Source organism: Narcine bancroftii, chromosome 4 (assembly GCF_036971445.1).
Source record: "Narcine bancroftii isolate sNarBan1 chromosome 4, sNarBan1.hap1, whole genome shotgun sequence".
NCBI classification, from domain to species: Eukaryota; Metazoa; Chordata; class Chondrichthyes; order Torpediniformes; family Narcinidae; genus Narcine; species Narcine bancroftii.
In genome coordinates, this window is record NC_091472.1 from 86,517,122 (window position 1) to 86,534,420 (window position 17,299).

The 17,299-nt window shown below is 39.7% G+C and overlaps 1 protein-coding gene across 3 annotated transcripts in view; it reads right to left on the reverse strand.

Annotated features, from left to right (window-relative positions):
- The window catches only part of LOC138760779 (uncharacterized), a 218,896-nt gene that overhangs the window by 60,914 nt on the left and 140,683 nt on the right, over positions 1 to 17,299 (reverse strand). For 2 of the 3 annotated variants that reach the window (XM_069931852.1, XM_069931853.1), the window contains exons 3-6: positions 13,305 to 13,428; positions 11,102 to 11,151; positions 9,261 to 9,369; positions 5,583 to 5,741 (exon numbers count right to left, since the gene is read on the reverse strand). In XM_069931852.1, the coding sequence (XP_069787953.1) occupies positions 5,583 to 5,741; positions 9,261 to 9,369; positions 11,102 to 11,151; positions 13,305 to 13,428 (442 nt within the window). The remainder of the gene's footprint in view (positions 1 to 5,582; positions 5,742 to 9,260; positions 9,370 to 11,101; positions 11,152 to 13,304; positions 13,429 to 17,299) is intronic. The other variant, XM_069931854.1, reaches the window with a different exon arrangement.

A 17,299-nucleotide genomic window follows, 5' to 3' on the forward strand; every position in this document is an offset into this window, starting at 1 on the left:
AATGGCAAAATGAATGAAATGTATAAAAATATTTCTAAAAAGACCAATAATGGAAAATTAATGATTTACCATTCCCTTCCACGCCACCCATGGCCCATCCTCCTCTCCACCAAAAGAAGCTTACCATAGTGAATTTAATATTTTCAGACAATAGATGCAGTTTGCTCATTCTTGCAGAACATCACCATCTCCCCCTGACCCTATGAAATGTGTCCCTCCATACCTGACCTCACTGTGCCTCTATCACACCTCCTTTTGCAGAGCACCAATTCATGTTTGACTAATTAAACATGTTTACAAACCTCTCTTACTCCTTACCCTTTACAACCTTTGTTGTCTTTTCCATCCTTGTTTTCCAGTCTATCAGACCCAAGGTTTTGCATTTGGTGCATCTTCTGGGGAGCTGCCTATAGTTCCAGTAACTCCATAGTCAACCAATGCATTAGTCTTTGAAGGAGTTAGTGCAGATTCAACAAAACATTACCAAGTCCCTAAGTTAATCTCAGAGGAATGATTGAATAAAATGGCTCCGTTTCCTAAGATGTAGAAGACAAAGTATGATTTGATTGACATTTTTAGGATTTTGTTTGAATTGTTAGAGTAGATTAACGAAAGTCTTATTTCCTATTGGGGAATATAGGTTCAAAATCATTCTTCATACTAAAGTAGAAGTGTGAAATCCCCTCCCATAAAAACAATGGTTTGTTCAATTAATGAATGCACATGAAAGATCCATCTTTTACTGTTGGCCAATGTTAAAGATCATGATCTCATGGGCTGATGGAATACATTTGATTGACACTGGTTTAGTTTTCCTGTGACCATTCCTGGCTGAGGACTGGCAACAGAATCCATAGATTTTGGGCCACATCCCCACCCCGGGAGTCAAGGATGAGAGAGTGTGAGAGTGGGCTTAAGCTTCAAGTGAATTCTTATTATTGAGAAGTTTGATAAGCTAAGTGGACAATTCTTGTTCCTAGTTTTTGTATTCTCAAATTAGTTTGGTTGTGAACAGAGAGAAGTGCTCATGGGAAATTGATTGACTCCAATAGTTCATCCAAATGACAGTGGTGAGATATAAAGGACTAACTTAGATGCATATCAGCCCATTATATTTTGGAAAGACTGGGATCTCTCCGTGATCCACTTTCGATCCATTATGACCTTCTGCAGGCTACTCTCTTCAGGGGTAATTAACATAATGCTATAAGAGAAGCTTTCTGGGGGCGTGGCAAAATGGCGTAAGGATCAGACATGCCTTCCAGTCCTCTCCTGACTCTATCTTATTGTTTTGTCTATAAATGCCTGTTAAAATTCTTTAAAAGTTTAGATAATTTCAGTGCTGTTAATTTAACTTATGATGGTACAATTGGTGGAAAAGAGCAAAAAAAAACGACAACAGACCATCAAAAAACTACATTTTCCAAAAGTTCAAGTTTTGGAGACTACCTACAGGAAAGACACCGGGACTCAGCGTGAAATGGATCCCAGGAGAGAGGTACAGTGTTCGGATGTAGACCTCTATGTTACATCAGTAGAGCCCCCTAAAGAGGGCGCCAAACAGCCTTTAGAACAAAGAGTTACTCAAAGGCATTTGTCAACTGTAGAGGTGGCGCTGCAAACTGCATCTCTTGAGATAGAAAAACCTATACAACTTGATGTACTGGGAGAACTTAATACATTATGGACTGGGGAAAACCCCGGCCAGCGTCCTCCAGTCATTGCTGGAGAGGCTGTGGCTGGGGTTTCCACACGCAGTCATAATACAAGGAAGGCAACCAGAATGAAGGAAGGAACAGAAGATTCTTTGGTTATGCAGAAGAAACAGGAATTTGTTGAGCCAAAATCTCTTCCAATTGAAAAGATTTTTGTGAATCTTGAATCTAAATTATCTTATACAATGCAGGGATTATCCAAGATTATGACTGAACTTGGTACTAGGTTTAATACTCTGGTGAAAATACATTCTCAACAGATGGCTGAGTTTGGAGCTTTTAAGCTTGAAGTGAGAGATAAATTTAATTCGTTTGAAGAAGATATAGATGAAATACGGGATCAAGTTTTTGATGTGACCAAAATGGTCGAAGACTTACAAACTCAAAATAAAAATTTGGTGAAAAAGATTGATTATTTGGAAAACCAATCCGGACGGAACAATATAAAGATTATTGGTTTGCCGGAAGGTATGGAGGGACCAGACCCAAGAAAATTTTTTACTGAATGGATTCCGCAGGTGCTGGATCAAGAACATTTCCTGGAAGGTATAATACTGGAACATGCTCACAGAGCCTTGCGTAGAAGACCTATTTCAGGTCAAAGTCCAAGACCTGTTTTGGTTCGTTGTTTGAATTATTACGACAGAGAAATAATTTTACGAGTGGCTATTAGAAATGCACAACAGAGAAAATCACCCTTGATGATTCAAAATAATCGAGTTTTCTTCTATGCGGATTTGAGTCAAGAAGTTATGTTCCAATGATGGCAATTCAATCCTGCTAAAGAGTTGTTGTGGAAGAAAAGTTACAAGGCAACCTTTAGATATCCAGCTGTTTTGAAGGTTTTCCAAGATGGTTGTCAACCAAAGTTCTTTGATTCTCCAAAGGAAGCTATAGCATTTGCTCAAGAGCTGCCAATTACTCAGTTTCAACAGAGACATAGTCCGCTGCGATCTCTAAGGAGACAAGAGATGGAAGAAAAGAGCCGTGCTCCAAGAAGGAATGGTTGTAATGGTGACTCGGCAGTTGGAGCTGATTAAAAGAAGAGTTGTCCTTTTTTTTTCTAATGTTTTTTTTTAAAAAAGAGATATTAAATAATGATGATGTTAGTTTAAGATGAAGTGAGAGTTGGGGGAAAGAACTGGATAGGCACTATTTCCTGAAAGTCATCTGCTACGTGTGAGTTATCTCACACCCATTTTTTTTTGGGAGTTACCGCATTGCGCGGTTTAGACGGGAGGGGGTATTTTTAACCTCCTACCCATTTTTTTTCCTTTTTTTTGGTATTATTAGATTAAAGAGTGAAGGGTTTTTTTTTGTTTAAATATAAAAAAAAAGCATAAGAAAGTATTTGATTGTTTAAAAAACTAAAAATTGATGTGGTTTTTTTTGTAAAGTTTATTCAGTAGATAAGGAATATTTGAAATTTAAATGTGAATGGGATGGATAAGTTTTTTTAAATATTTTTTCTTTAAGGTGAAAGGAGTGGTAATTCTGGTGTATATTATTTTGCTATTTTAGTTATAGAACGAAGGGAATAATGGTGAAAGTTATACATTGAATTGTACAATTCTTAATGAGGCTTGAATTTTGTTTGTGGTCTATGCTCCATTTGTTGAAGATATAGATTTCATTGTAGATGTGTTTTTATTATTTGGATATCTGAATTTTAACGTAATGATTGGGGATATTTAAATGTGGTATTGGAGGTTTTATTGGATAACTATTCAAGAGTAAAAGGGAAAAATGGTGGAAGAGTACTAAAATTGAATTGTACAATGCTTAATGAGGTTTGAATTTTGTTTTAAGATGGTGGTTTATGTGACTAATATGATGATCGATGTGAACTTAGTGATATTTGGTGAAGATTTATCTCTATAGAGAAAGGTTTTTTTTTCTTTTTTTTTCATGCTACAATTTTTTTTAAGAATTGATTATTGTTTAAGAATTTTTTATAGATAATGTTACTAACTTTACTAATTTTTTATATTAAGTTTGAGTTAAATATATGTTTCATCTTAATTCCGTTTGTTAAATATATGCATTTAAGTTTGATTTAAATATGTTTTTTAAGTCTGATATCTTAGTATTAATTACTTTTCTTTTTGTTAGTATTTTAATCGGTTATGTTTTTGTTTTTTTTTGTAAGTGGGTTTTTTTCTCACATATATTATTAACTTTATTAATTCTTCACTCTTTATTTTGGGGGAAGGGGTGGTTGGACTAATTTGAGTTGGGTTATTAATGTGTAATAATTATTGGGGAGGGTATAGTTTATTTAGATTACTGATACTGTATTGTAATTTTATTATTTTATTCTTAATTTTTTTTAATGTAATTCTATATGTTATTCATGTTATAAAATCTTAAATAAAGTTTTTTAAAAAAAAGAGAAGCTTTCTGAGACTGATCAATCAAAACTCTGAGAAAACTGGAGTTACTTCTTTGTCTTCAAGGTGACTATTTTTGATAATTAATATTTTTTACGGGATTTCCTCCTGCAGATCTGACCAAGACAGCCTTTGTTTCACTTGGTGGCATCTCAAGCCACAAAATAACAACTCTGGGCACATTTTGACAGGTGTTGGGTTTTGCCCTGTTGAGACAATGCATTGCTGAACTTATTCTGGGATGCAATAAGGTCATGTGCAGACACCCATTTCGCTTTTGTCTCCACTGTGTGAGTTACTAAGTTGATAAAAGTGCACAGGCACCTTGTTTAACTTTGTATCGATCCGTTTGCCCTACTATTGCTCAAGGCCAATGACAGTGCTACCATCTCCTGGAGCTCATGCCTCACGTAACCAGTCATGAGCTCAAAGTAAACTCACAACATGAGTTAAAATTCACAACAGATGGGCCCAGTCACAAAATCGCACAAGTTGCCATAGAAATTCTGACAAGCCTGTTCTGGTGTTGCTACTGGTCTTGTCAATCATTACCTATCAATGGTTCTTATCTGGCATTTAAATTTGGGATGGCTGTGTATTTTCCTTATAAACTTCATGACAGTATTTCAGCTTTGCTTTGGTTGTGTAGAATTGAAATGTTCTCAGAGGAAGTTTAACATGAGATGGCTTTGCACAATTTCTTTGGGTCCTGTTTTAATCAAGACATTAGCATCTTTAGTTTAAATACACCTAAAAGGGGATTATTTTCCCAAAGTGACAATAGCAAATACCAAAGGACATCTGTTAAAGGTGAGTGGAGGAAAGTTTAGAGGATGCCAGCGGTAGGTTTTTTTTTAACTTGGAGAGTGGTGGGTGTGTGGAATACATCGCTGGGGATGGTGGGGGGAGGCTGGTACAATGGGGACAATTTAAAAGATTCTTTGATAGGCACCTGGATGTAAGGGGAATAGAGGATTATGGATGTAATGGGTGTAGCATAGGGAAAAATTAGATTGTTGTGGAGTAAGTTTACATCGCTCGGCAAAACATCAGGGGCTGAAGGGCCTGTGCTATGTTCTGTGTGCAAATTCATTAAGTGTTTGCACATTATTCATGGTTTTAATCTGAAGGATCAATCCTGATGGCACCAACTGGGTTTCTTCCTGACAAACAACATTTCCAGTACCTGCAGCTTTTGTGTTTTTCTAATTTGACAGGACTCTTTCATTTCTATCCCGTTAATGACACCTTTTACCCTGTTGCTGTCTTTATCTCTCTTCTCTGTGATTTTCTCACCAATTCCACTTCAAGGATCACACCTTCTTCCTGAGAGCCTCAGTCGCATTTCAGCTCTTGGCAAAACAAATTCAAGAAAGCACAAGGACAGCAAATGCTGGGATCTTGAATCTCTCCAGCTTCTCCTTGTTCACTCAAAGACTAAAATCCGATGCAATGCTAACAGCAAGCCATTTCTTACCAAGGAGCTTGTCAAAGTTTTGACTGGTGGTGTCCATTGGATGGAGTTCTTTGTAAATCGAGGATAACAGACTCTCTTTCTCCTCTGTAGTTGCTAGCTGGAGTAGGTCAAGGATATCCAAGTCAATTGCAGCAAGCTGGTGTCCTTGCAATTTAGCCTCTGAGTTGCAGAAATGAAAAGTGGAACTTAACACTTTCCAATTAAAACGAATCCATGGGGAAAAATATCTGACAGTATTTTGGCTTTTATAAGTTTAGTTGCAAAGATTCAGCTGGCTTGAGGCCATAAATGAGTGTGAAATGGGGTTGGGGGTGGGGATAAGGTAGCGGAGGTTGTATTACATTCCAGAAGGATTTAAAACAGATGTGGTGAGAATATCTGGAATGGTGCTGCATGTTAATGTTAGCCATGGCTTAGATAATAATTGCATGGTTAGCGTAGTTGTTAGTGCAGCGCCAGCGCCCTGAGTTCAAATTCGACGCTGTCTGTAAGGAGTTTGGACATTCTCCCCATGTCAACTTGGGTTTCCTCTGGGCGCTCCAGTTTCCTCCTATGGGGGTTGTAGGCTAATTGGGTGGAAGTGGTCGGCATGGAGTTGTGGGCTAGAAGGGCCTGTTACCATGTTGTATGGCTAAATTTAAATCTTAAATTAAAAAAAAAACACTTTTGCTACTGATTTGTGTCTTTAAGTTGCATGTCAGAGCACAAACATCCAGAACAGCAGTGTAATATTGGGGGAATGATCCACCTTCAGTGCTCTCTTGGATGAGATATAAAACCAAGGTCCTGTCTACTCTCTTGCTTGGAGTTGAGAGGTTCTATGATGCTACTTCAACATAAAAAGGAATCCGATCTCTTTGGTGCCACAATTAAAACTTTTTTTTCTTCAACATTTAAAATGTGCCTCCTTTTGAACTGTTGTTTTGGGATGTCCCGAGGTTGTTTAAGTCATGCTATAATTTCAAGGCATGGCTATTGAGCAGTTCATTATTCTGCTCACCTGATTGTACAGTGACAGATCCCTGCGCATGCTGGCTAGAATGGGTAATTCTCCTGCCAATAAGCTTGGACACCACACTATTGTCAGTACTTATTCTGTGAAGGGAAATAAAAAAGTAGAGATGTACTGTGAAATGACTGCCCATCATGAAGCTGCAGACTCATTGCAGGGGTTATCTCCTGTACTGGAACATTATTTTTTCCTGTCTTGCTTCCTTTGCACTAACACACAGAAACTGGCTATTCTGAGTTTCTCCTCTCACAGAACCAAAAATCTTAAATCTGTTCATTTTGGTTTTTTTATTTCTCCTTCAGTCACATGGCTACATACTCCTAAATGTTGTCCTAATCTCCACTTCAATCACTAACTTTGGAAATGAATTTTCCAATCTCATAACCTTTCAGTCTCTGCTCTGATCTTTTCCATTTCATTTTTTAGAGAGGCCCCTTTGTCCAAACTTTGTAACCACTTAAAACAATCAACACTTAACCCAAAGCCCTCATAATTTTATTTAATCAATGGCTCCTTGGTCTCCTTTGTTATTAGGAACAGCAGCCCTTATGGAGCAAAGTGAAAGCACAATGCTGGAGAAACTGAGCAGGTCAAAAAGTATCCTTTATATAGCAAAGATAAAAATGAATAACTGATGTTTTGAGATTGAGCCCTACATCAAGGAGCAAAATTTGATTTCGAACTCTGTCTCTCCCTAGGCTGTGATCGTCATTGGCTCATGGTTTGGAAATGCATCAGTATCATTTGCATTCCTCACATCCTCATACTTAATTTTCTTAAGGCATTGAAGGAGGCCATTTAGTCCATCAAAACTAGTCGCAGATCCCCTCTGATCTCCCTGAAGTCTATTCTACTTGATATGCCCATCAATACCAATCCATTCCCCAACCCTGCAATTTTCCTGTCACCTATCTATACTACAGGCAATTTACAGTGACTATTCTGACCTATCATTAGAATGTGGAAAGAAAATGGAAAACCAAGGGGAAGACCACACCACAGGGAAAAAGTGCAAACTTCACAGAGGTAGTGTCCAAGGAAGGTCAAGATCAAAACTAGGTCACTAAAGCTGTCTGCAGCAGCACTAACCATGATGTCTCCACCCTTACCCCACTACTCGCTGATGGCCTCAAGTGTCCTAATCCTTCTCATCCTCCACAAACTAACAACTAAAATCTCCTCGTTCTCCTAGTTCTAACCTCTTTATCATCACTGAATTCCATCGCTCAGCAATCGAAGGAAGTACTAAGCTGAACACATTCAGCTGGAGGAACTTAGCGGTTCGAACAGCAACAGTCTTGATGAAGGGTCTGAAACATTGACCATTCATTTTCTCCCACTGATGCTGCTCAACTCAATAACCTCCTCCAGCAAGTGTGTTCAGATTCCAACACCTGCAGTCTCCTGTGTATCATTTTAAGAAAGTGTTAAATTTCCGTTGTTTCATGAGTGGTTGCTCATAGTCCCATAGCATCTTTTGAGGAGAGAAAATGTTGGGCTAATTCAAAAGAGGTGCAGGGGACAGGATGTAACTGTCTCCATCCTACATATTGCATGTGCTGCATAAGGAAGTTCACTGGCCTAGAACTTTCTAATTGGTCGTGCTGTAAGAGGACTTGAACCATTTTATCTAAAGCCTTGATAAAGTAATATTCTGAAGCACATGATGCACTATGGAGCAAGGATTTAGAACTGGCAGTCCTGGGCCTTGCATGAAATATGGAACATGGAACATAGTCAAGGTCAAGGGTAAAGTACGACATTTCTTCCATGATATCCCACCTTGGTGGGAGACCTCAAGACATCTGGATCACTGAGGGTACATCTGTTGCTGAGTGATGAGTTGGGAAGATGGGGTTTTGGGATAGGTATCCCTTTACCTCCATCCACTGATGAGTTATTGACTGGTTGGAGATTGTAAATTCATTTCACTCCAGCCCTGCCTTCATTGAAATAGGTTGAGAGAAGGACTACCTTGGGACCATTGTGATGGAAGAGGTTAAATACTTGTTGTGATGTTGCTTGTGGGATAAATGCTAGCAAAGCTAACTTTTCTGCACTTGAGTGAGGATTGATCTTTTATGTCTTGGTGTCGGGCAGTGTCCTGCTTCAAGTTTTCGTCTTTGAATGGAAAGAGGAGCTGGCTGACAGCTTGCACTGAGCCATCAAGGTGATATTGGAAAGAATTACTATCAGACTTGGTTGGAGTGGTGGCTCTTACAGTCTTTAAAGAGTGGAGGAGGATGAGATACAAAGAGGCAGGGAGATTTAGGGAAAGAAGTACATAACTGAGACCATAAGCAGTTGAAGGCATGACCACAGAAAGAATACATAAAGCTGCAGATGATCAGGAGACCAGAACTAAAGGAGCAGAGGTTTCTTCAAGGCTTGCACTGTTGGAGGAGGTTGCAGAGATTGGTAGCAAAAGAATATTCTGATGGCTCTTGTGAGACTGACCATCTGGTTCCATTTGCAGAGATGTTTATAATAACTTACAGCTGGCCATGACACAGGAATTTTTTGTCCTATGATCTAGAGGTTTGATGTGGAGTGAACTATTAACAGCATCATGACCACTTAAGACAACAATTATGAATGGATAAACACAGAGAAAGTTTGTAAAGTATCACAACATCTGCCTAAAATGATCCTGGAGCAAATGTCACCTTTGATGAAGGGAATACACCTCTGCAGGCCAAGGTTTTTAAACCATTCACAGACTTCGTCTGTGTTCATTTCCTCTAGAGATTTGTGCCTCTGTTCTTTGGTATCCACCTAAAGAAACAAAGCCACAGAACAAGAGATGTTATCCTGAGATACTGGAATAAAATACCACAGACTTCACTTTGAAGGACTTGGGAGTAATCAGAGAATCATTGATTTTCTTCACATTTGTAGGAAAAGCAGGGAAGGTTTTGTTTTGGTGTTTGCATAATCAAACTGAGAGCACTGTGGACAGAGCATTGCTATTTTAATGTTATTTTCTTTAGTTAATATTTCAGTGTAATGTGTTCCTATCTTCAGCTTCAGATACCCATCAGTGATAGGTTTACAGCACCTCATCACCAGTCATGAAATTTGAAAGTAGAGGCAAGTCTGCAGTAATAACAATAAAGCTCATTTCCTCTTCCAAGCTAATTCGAACAGAAATGTAGATATAAATTAACAGAAGGGCAAGTCCAATCAGGAAATAGGACTGGATTTCTTTGACTGCTTTCCCTGAGCTCTGTCAGGGATAGGTCCATCCATGCCTTCCCTTCCTGATCCTTTAAAAATGGCTGTTAAGCTAGAGATTATTAAATCATTATCTTATTAGTGCCGGTAGCAACTTGCTATATGTAAATTGGCACCAGGAGTTCCGAAACACAACTGTGACTAAACTTCATTGGTCGATTCACGCTTGAAATTGAGAAAAGCTACATTGAAAGACAGTTCTGACATTTAAACTGGAGGTGATGTATCTGTAACAAAGTATAACATGATGCTTGCTTCAATACTAACCCAACCTTGATTTTCACAACAAAAATAGAGCTGGGTCTTGTTTTATTTTCCTTCAGATTAGCAGCATTTCTCAAGCTGATCTATAACTGCCCGTTTGCTATTATATCCCAAACTAATTATTAGTTTCATAATGATCTGGCTTTTTTGAAAAAAGGCATAAAAGAAAATCTGTTAAATATGTTGGTTATAAAGTCTGCCCAGAGCACTGGAAAATACTGAGAATGATTTGAACTCTACTATGTTATGAGGTATTCTGATTATTCCATAGGCCATCAGCGGGCGGGAGTTAGCGGTGAGCTGCACTGTTAGCCCTTTTGGTCATCCACATGAATCTATTGATTGAAGAGATGGCGGGAGCTCGTGGATATTTGCATTGCAGCCTGTCTCAACACACCGACCACAAGTGAGGAGACTGGGTTGGACTGTGCTTGTGCCTGACTCACAGTGTGGCTCATCATTAAATGAGGTGGCAGAACAGATCCTAATTGCATTCAACCGGTAGCAGCCCGCCTGCCTGAAAGAGGCTCATGTATTGTCAGTTTTCATTTCCTATCTTCCCTCTGTGAATTCTTCATCCATGCTAATTTCTCCCATCAACCTTCTTTGTACCACGCCATCACGTCTTTTGAAAATCCAAGGCACAACACTCACTTATTAAATTAAACTTTCTCTTATTAAACTTCCCTTTATTAAACCAAACTTTTTTCCAGAGCAATTTTCCAATATTTCTTCAACAATATCACTCTAACCTGTGACCTGTAGCATCTCGGACAAGAACAGCAGCTGCTTAAGAATTCCTCCCAAGTCAGACAATGTTTCCCAGCTATGAAACATATCATAGTTCCTTCATCATTGCTAAATCTAAATCCTGGATTTTACAGCAATTTAGAAACATTCTGCTCTGAAAAGCAGCTCGTTTCTGCCCTCGCACCAGCCAGAGGCCGTTAATAAATAGCAGTCTTGATTGTGACAAGCATTACCTGTGTATGAATAAAGAGACTCTTACCATATCCTTCAAATTCCCATTCTGATCACACGAAGAAGGAATGTAAGAAGCTGAAAATCAAGAATAGTGTCTCAGAAAAAATTCCCCATTGCAGCATTGTTTGAGTGTACAATCTCCCAAATCACTAACACAATACACATTCTTGGTACATTGTCATTGACGCCAAATGGACCCAGTCTGACTGGAGCCTTTGGTAGCAGTGCCACCAGAATTTACATTTCATTTTAAAAGATCAGAGTGTACAATCCTTTCAATCACTTCCAATCATTGTTCGGATTCAAAGGCCAATTAATGTTTAATATTTCCTCATGCTTGCTGATGAAGCAAAATTATCTCTCTAATGTATTAGAGTTGCCCGAACTCTTACTTGGCTCACAGAAGCCTGCAAGTTTGACAGTCGTACAGAGCTCAGATTATGTGCGCAGGGACACTTGTTGGCATGGAAGCTTCTTACTGCCACTTTCTGAATCATAGGGTTCTAGCCTTGAGTCCTCCAGAGACTTGAGAGGCAAAATCTGGCTGACCTTCCATGCTCGGCCGAAGAAAGGCAGCTCTGCCAGAGATGCCAAATGTAAGCTGTTGAACCAAGATCCTAGAGTCTTGAAAATTACTTCTCCCTCAATCAATGTCACTGAAATTGGATTATCAATCCTGCCATGTTTTCTTCATTGATTGTAAAATGTTTTGAGACAATCTCAGATTATTAATTATATTATATAAATGGTAGGCAAGAGTTGATGTGAGCCATGACTAGCCTCTCAAAGTACTTCATGAGGGTAGATGTCAGAGTCACTGGTCAATCGTCATTTTGACCGGTTATTGTGCTTTTCATCTAATGGTGGCCTTGACACAAGAGAGAACTGTGACCTGTTATGGAGAGACATTGAACATGTCTGTAATTACAATCACCAGTTGATCTGCACAGACTCTCAGGACACATCTGGACCAGTCACTTTCTGCGGATCTAACTTTGCTTGTGGCAATCGATGTGGATGTCACTTCCCTGTTCAAAGCGAGCATAGAACATGTTTAACACATCGAGAAGTATTGTGCTGTTGTGTGCTACACCGCTGAGCTTAGCATTGTACTCCATGATAGCATGCTTGGCTTTCCATACAGCCGATGAGTGCAATTGACCATGGATAGCACAGTGCTATTACAGCGCCAACGACTCGAGTTTGCGTTGTCTGTAAGGAGTTTGTACATTCTCCCTGTGTCTACTTGGGTTTTCTCCGGGTGCTCCTGCTTCTCCCACCTTTCAAAACGTGCTGGGATTGTAGGTCATTTGGGTGTTTTTGATCAGCACAGGCTCGTGGGCCAGAAGGAGCTGTTACCATGCTGTATGTCTAAATTAAAAAATTATTGCCCATTCCAATTTAGATTGGCTGGGGGATCCTGCTGTTCACTTCACATTATACAGGTGGAGTTTATGGTGAGATAAATATTGTGAACCCTTTTCAGTGGTGATAATGAAATGGTTTCTCATTTGAAGTCCTATGCTGATCAATCTTGCTGGTCTATTATGCTTAATTTATTATAATAAATATCGAGTAGCATTAGAGAACACCAGAGGGCCAATGTCTGATTGTTCTACAGCTGCAGCTGGGATTTTAGGTGCTTCAAAGCTTTCATGCCAAATAGAGGAAGGAAGAAACTGAGAGAACTGCAAAACAAGTATTGTCCAGGGCCATGTAATGCCACAAAATGCCAGTAGATGGAGTGTCAAATCACTGTGAAATCACAAAGGAACAGGTGGAATCTTTATTTGCAGAGAACTTTTATGACTATGAGAGACAGTAATGTTAAATTCTACCAGGGGACTGCGGTTGCTGAGCAAATAGTCCTGATTTAGAGTCAGACCACCCCCTCCCCTGATTTTCCCTAGTGCTTGTTTTCCTTTTCTGTGCTCGCTGATGCAGCCTCACTATAGGCAGGGTTGCATGTTTGTTGGGTCCTTCTCACAATGGTCCTGAAATCCTAATAGGTTTGATCATTGGTAAGTGATGATATGGGCCTGAAGAATATAGAGCCAAATGCTGAGCGCAGCATCCTGATATTATTATAAAAGTATTTCTTTATCTTCTTGACACTGCATGAAGACTTTCCTCCTTTGGTCAAACACATTCAGGAGCCAGGAGAGATATTTTGGAATTTGGATGCAAAATTCACCAACACTGATTGCCCACTGGTCATTGCTTCTTACCAAGAGTGAGACGTCGATACCGCGATGAGCTGTCTGTTCCCATGTGTGAAGCCAACCCCAGGCTTTGAAGGTCTCTAGTGAAGGTCTTCATATCACCCAGACTGCACGTTCTAGTTGCTGACCTCTTTACCAAGAAATAAGGAAAATATATCATTCGGCGTGCAGCATACATTAGATCAGGAGGCTATCCGACCCCTCAAGTCTGCTTGGAACTTATAATCTTAATATTCTTTGCCAAAGGAAAAAAAATTTTGAAATTTTTAATTACACCAATGGATTTTGGGGGGAAAGTGATTTTTCCATGTTTCTTGCGCCCTTGTTGACTGTCAACAGCTTTGTTCTAATTTAATGCCATTTTATTTTGGACTTGTTCACATCACCATCTCAAAACTATACTCCTCAATCATCACCAGGATAAGCAGTTTCTACCAACCAAGCATTAAATCCTTTAACAGTCTCAAACTCTTCAAACACACTGACTTTAATCTGCAAAAGTGAAGGAAAAGCAAGTCTGATTTATCCAATCTGTTCACTTCCCTTCACCCTTTTGGATTCTGCATTACTCTCGTAAAGAGAGTCTGAATGGCTCCACAATTTATCAGTCTGTAAAAGGGACGGGAGAAGTGTCGGCATTGTTACTGTGAATTATACAATTTTTAATAAAATTAAAAGAGGAATCTATGAGATTTTTTTTCCTAAAGAGAAAGAAATCGGTCTTGAGTAAAACAGGGAAGTCTGCAGACACTGATTGAAGTAAAAACACAATGCTGGGAAAATCAGCAACTCAAATTTGTAGCAATGCTCTGCAAACTTCATACAATCAAATTGGCTATCTTCTGCTGCTGTTAGATCCATTGTGGTTGGCTGTGGTAGCCAGCTTGAATCTCCAACCTTAGTACTCTGTGCCTAAGATGGCTGAGCTAGACATCTTAGCAATGTCAAATTCGGGTTAATGCCAGGTTGGACTTTTACCTCTGTGAGTCTTGATGAAGACTCTCTCTTGAGATGCCAGTTCTTGTATTTTAGATGTAATTGTGTTTGTATCAAGATCACAAGAAAAATGAATGGAAATAGGCCATTCGGCCCATTGAGTCCGCTGTGCAAATCCACCCTGAGCTAAACCTCACATCTAGTTCCAAATTCCGGCCTTTTCCAAATATTCCTTCATACCCTGACTAATTAGATACCTATCAATCTCCTCCTTAAACTCCCCCAATGATTGGGCCTTCACATCTGCATGTGGCAGTGAATTCCACAAATCCACAACCCTCTGGCTAAAGAAATTTCTCCTCATTTCTGTTTTAAATGGGTATTTTTGCCCTCTTGTCCTGGATTCACTCACTTATTCACATCTACTCTGGCCTTTTAGAATTCAAAATGTTTCTATGAGATTCCCTCTCATTTTTTTATACTCCAATGAATACAATCCAAGGGCTACTAAATGGTCCTCATATGTTAGCCCTTGTATTCCAGGAATGATCCTGGTAAATCTTCTCTGTATTCTCTCCAATATTATTACATATTTTCTATGATAAGGGGCCCAAAGCTGCACACAGTGCTCCAAATGAGGTCTCACCAGTGACCCATAGACCCTCATGAACACCTCTTTACTCTTATACACTACTCCTCTTGAAATGAATGCCAACATAGCATTCACTTTCTTTACTGCTGATCCAACCTGGTGGTTAACCTCTAGAGTATCCTGCACAAGAACCCCCATGTCCTTTTGCACTTCAAAATTTGGATTTTCTCCCCATCCAAACAATAATCTGCTATTTCTTTTTCCAAAATGTACAACCATACATTTCTCAACATTGTACCTCATCTGCCATTTCTTTGCCCTCTCTCCTAAGCTGTCCAAGTCTCTCTGCAGCCTTTTATTTTCTTCAACACTTGCTACTCCACCACCTGTCTTGGTATCATCTGCGAACTTCACCACAAAACCATTCACACCATAATCAAAATCATCAATGTGCAATGTAAAATGAAGCGGTCCCAACACAGACCCCTGCAGAACACCACTAGTAACCAGCTACCAACCAAAACATGATCCCTTTATCCCCACCCTTTGCTTTCTGCCTATCATCCAATGATCCACCCAATCTGATATCTTTACTGTAATTCCATGGGCTCTCATCTTATTAAACAGCCTCTTATGCGGCCTTATCGAAGGCCTTCTGAAAATCCAAATACACAACATCCACAACCTCTCCCTTATCCATCCTACTTGAACAGTTTAAGTGGCTTATGGATAATGGTTTTCACTCTCTGCTTCATTTTGATTAATTTGTTTGTGACAGAATATATAGAAATATTTTTGGGAGATAAACTGGGAAAAATAGAGTAGATTGCATACATACACACACTATAAAACTACAAAAATACTGGAGAATTCATATTATGAGTGACTTTACAGAAACTGTGGAAATAATTGCCTTTAAATTAACAAGCAGGAGACATTATATCTATTGAAAGCTCTTTGCAGAGTTTTGGAGTGATCACAGAAAGGTCACTAATGGGTTATTGTTTACTTAAAAACAACAGATGAACCAGAAGACTGACTTCTATTGTTTGCTGGAGAAAGTCAGGTGTTTTTTTGCAGGAGAGAGAGAGAGAAAGAGACATGCGGGCTTTCTGGCAGTTTGAGAGTCTCAGTGTCTCAGAGAGAGAGGGAGACTGAACAGTGTCAGCCAGGAGAAGCCTGTTAGAACTGAAACAGAAGCTCCAGAGTGGAGGATGGACTACTCTTGTGTGTCATGCAAGAGGAGAAAATGAGCTGTCTAATGTTTCTCTTGGAATAAGTGGAACAGAAAGGAACTCTGCGGTAACCTGAAATAAAGAGATTATTATCTGGAGAACCTGATGGGACAAGTTTCATCAGCAAGACTTGAGGTGACTAATGGTGGTACCTCAGATGTGGAAATCCTGGAACCACACATCTCTCTCTGCAAACCTACAAGAACCTTCCTGAGTGGTAACCATTTACCATTCGAGCACCAAAACTTGGTGAACTTTATACATGTTAAATTCTGTGCACAGTATAAGAATTGCCTGCAACCGGAGAACTTGGATGAATGAGAAGTGAGATTGGACTGTGAAACTAAGAACTTTCTTAAATTTACACGTGCTCTTAGAATTAGAAGGGGGTTAAGTTGGGTTAAGTTAGGTAAGTTAAAAATAGAGATAAGTTAAAGTTTGATTCTGTTTTCATGTTTAAAGATAATTAAAACAACTTTTGCGTAAGTAACTATTTGTCGTGGTGAATATCTATTGTGCTGGGTTTTGGGGACCTTGGGGCTCGTAACATGTTCTTCAGAGCAAACATTTGAATGCAGCTGGGTGCATTTGGTATAAAGGAATTAATAGGTTGAAGTTGGGACCCTGGTGAGTAGAAAGGCAGCATTAGAACTGAGATCTTAGCAAGTGGATGGAAGTGTGGGAACTGGCAACCCAGTAAGTCAAATGCCAAACCAGTGAAGTTTCCGAGTCTTCTTCTTTGGCTTGGCTTCGCTGACGAAGATTTATGGAGGGGGTAAATGTCCACGTCAGCTGCAGGCTTGTTTGTGGCTGACAAGTCCGATGCGGGACAGGCAGACACGGTTGCAGTGGTTGCAGGGGAAAATTGGTTGGTTAGGGTTGGGTGTTGGGTTTTTCCTCCTTTGCCTTTTGTCAGTGAGGTGGGCTCTGCAGTCTTCTTCAAAGGAGGTTGCTGCCCGCCAAACTGTGAGGCGCCAAGATGCACGGTTTGAGGCGATATCAGCCCACTGGCGGTTGTCAATGTGGCAGGCACCAAGAGATTTCTTTAGGCAGTCCTTGTACCTTTTCTTTGGTGCACCTCTGTCACGGTGGCCAGTGGAGAGCTCGCCATATAACACGATCTTGGGAAGGCGATGATCCTCCATTCTGGAGATGTGACCCACCCAGCGCAGCTGGATCTTCAGCAGTGTGGACTCGATGCTGTCGACCTCTGCCATCTCGAGTACTTCGACGTTAGG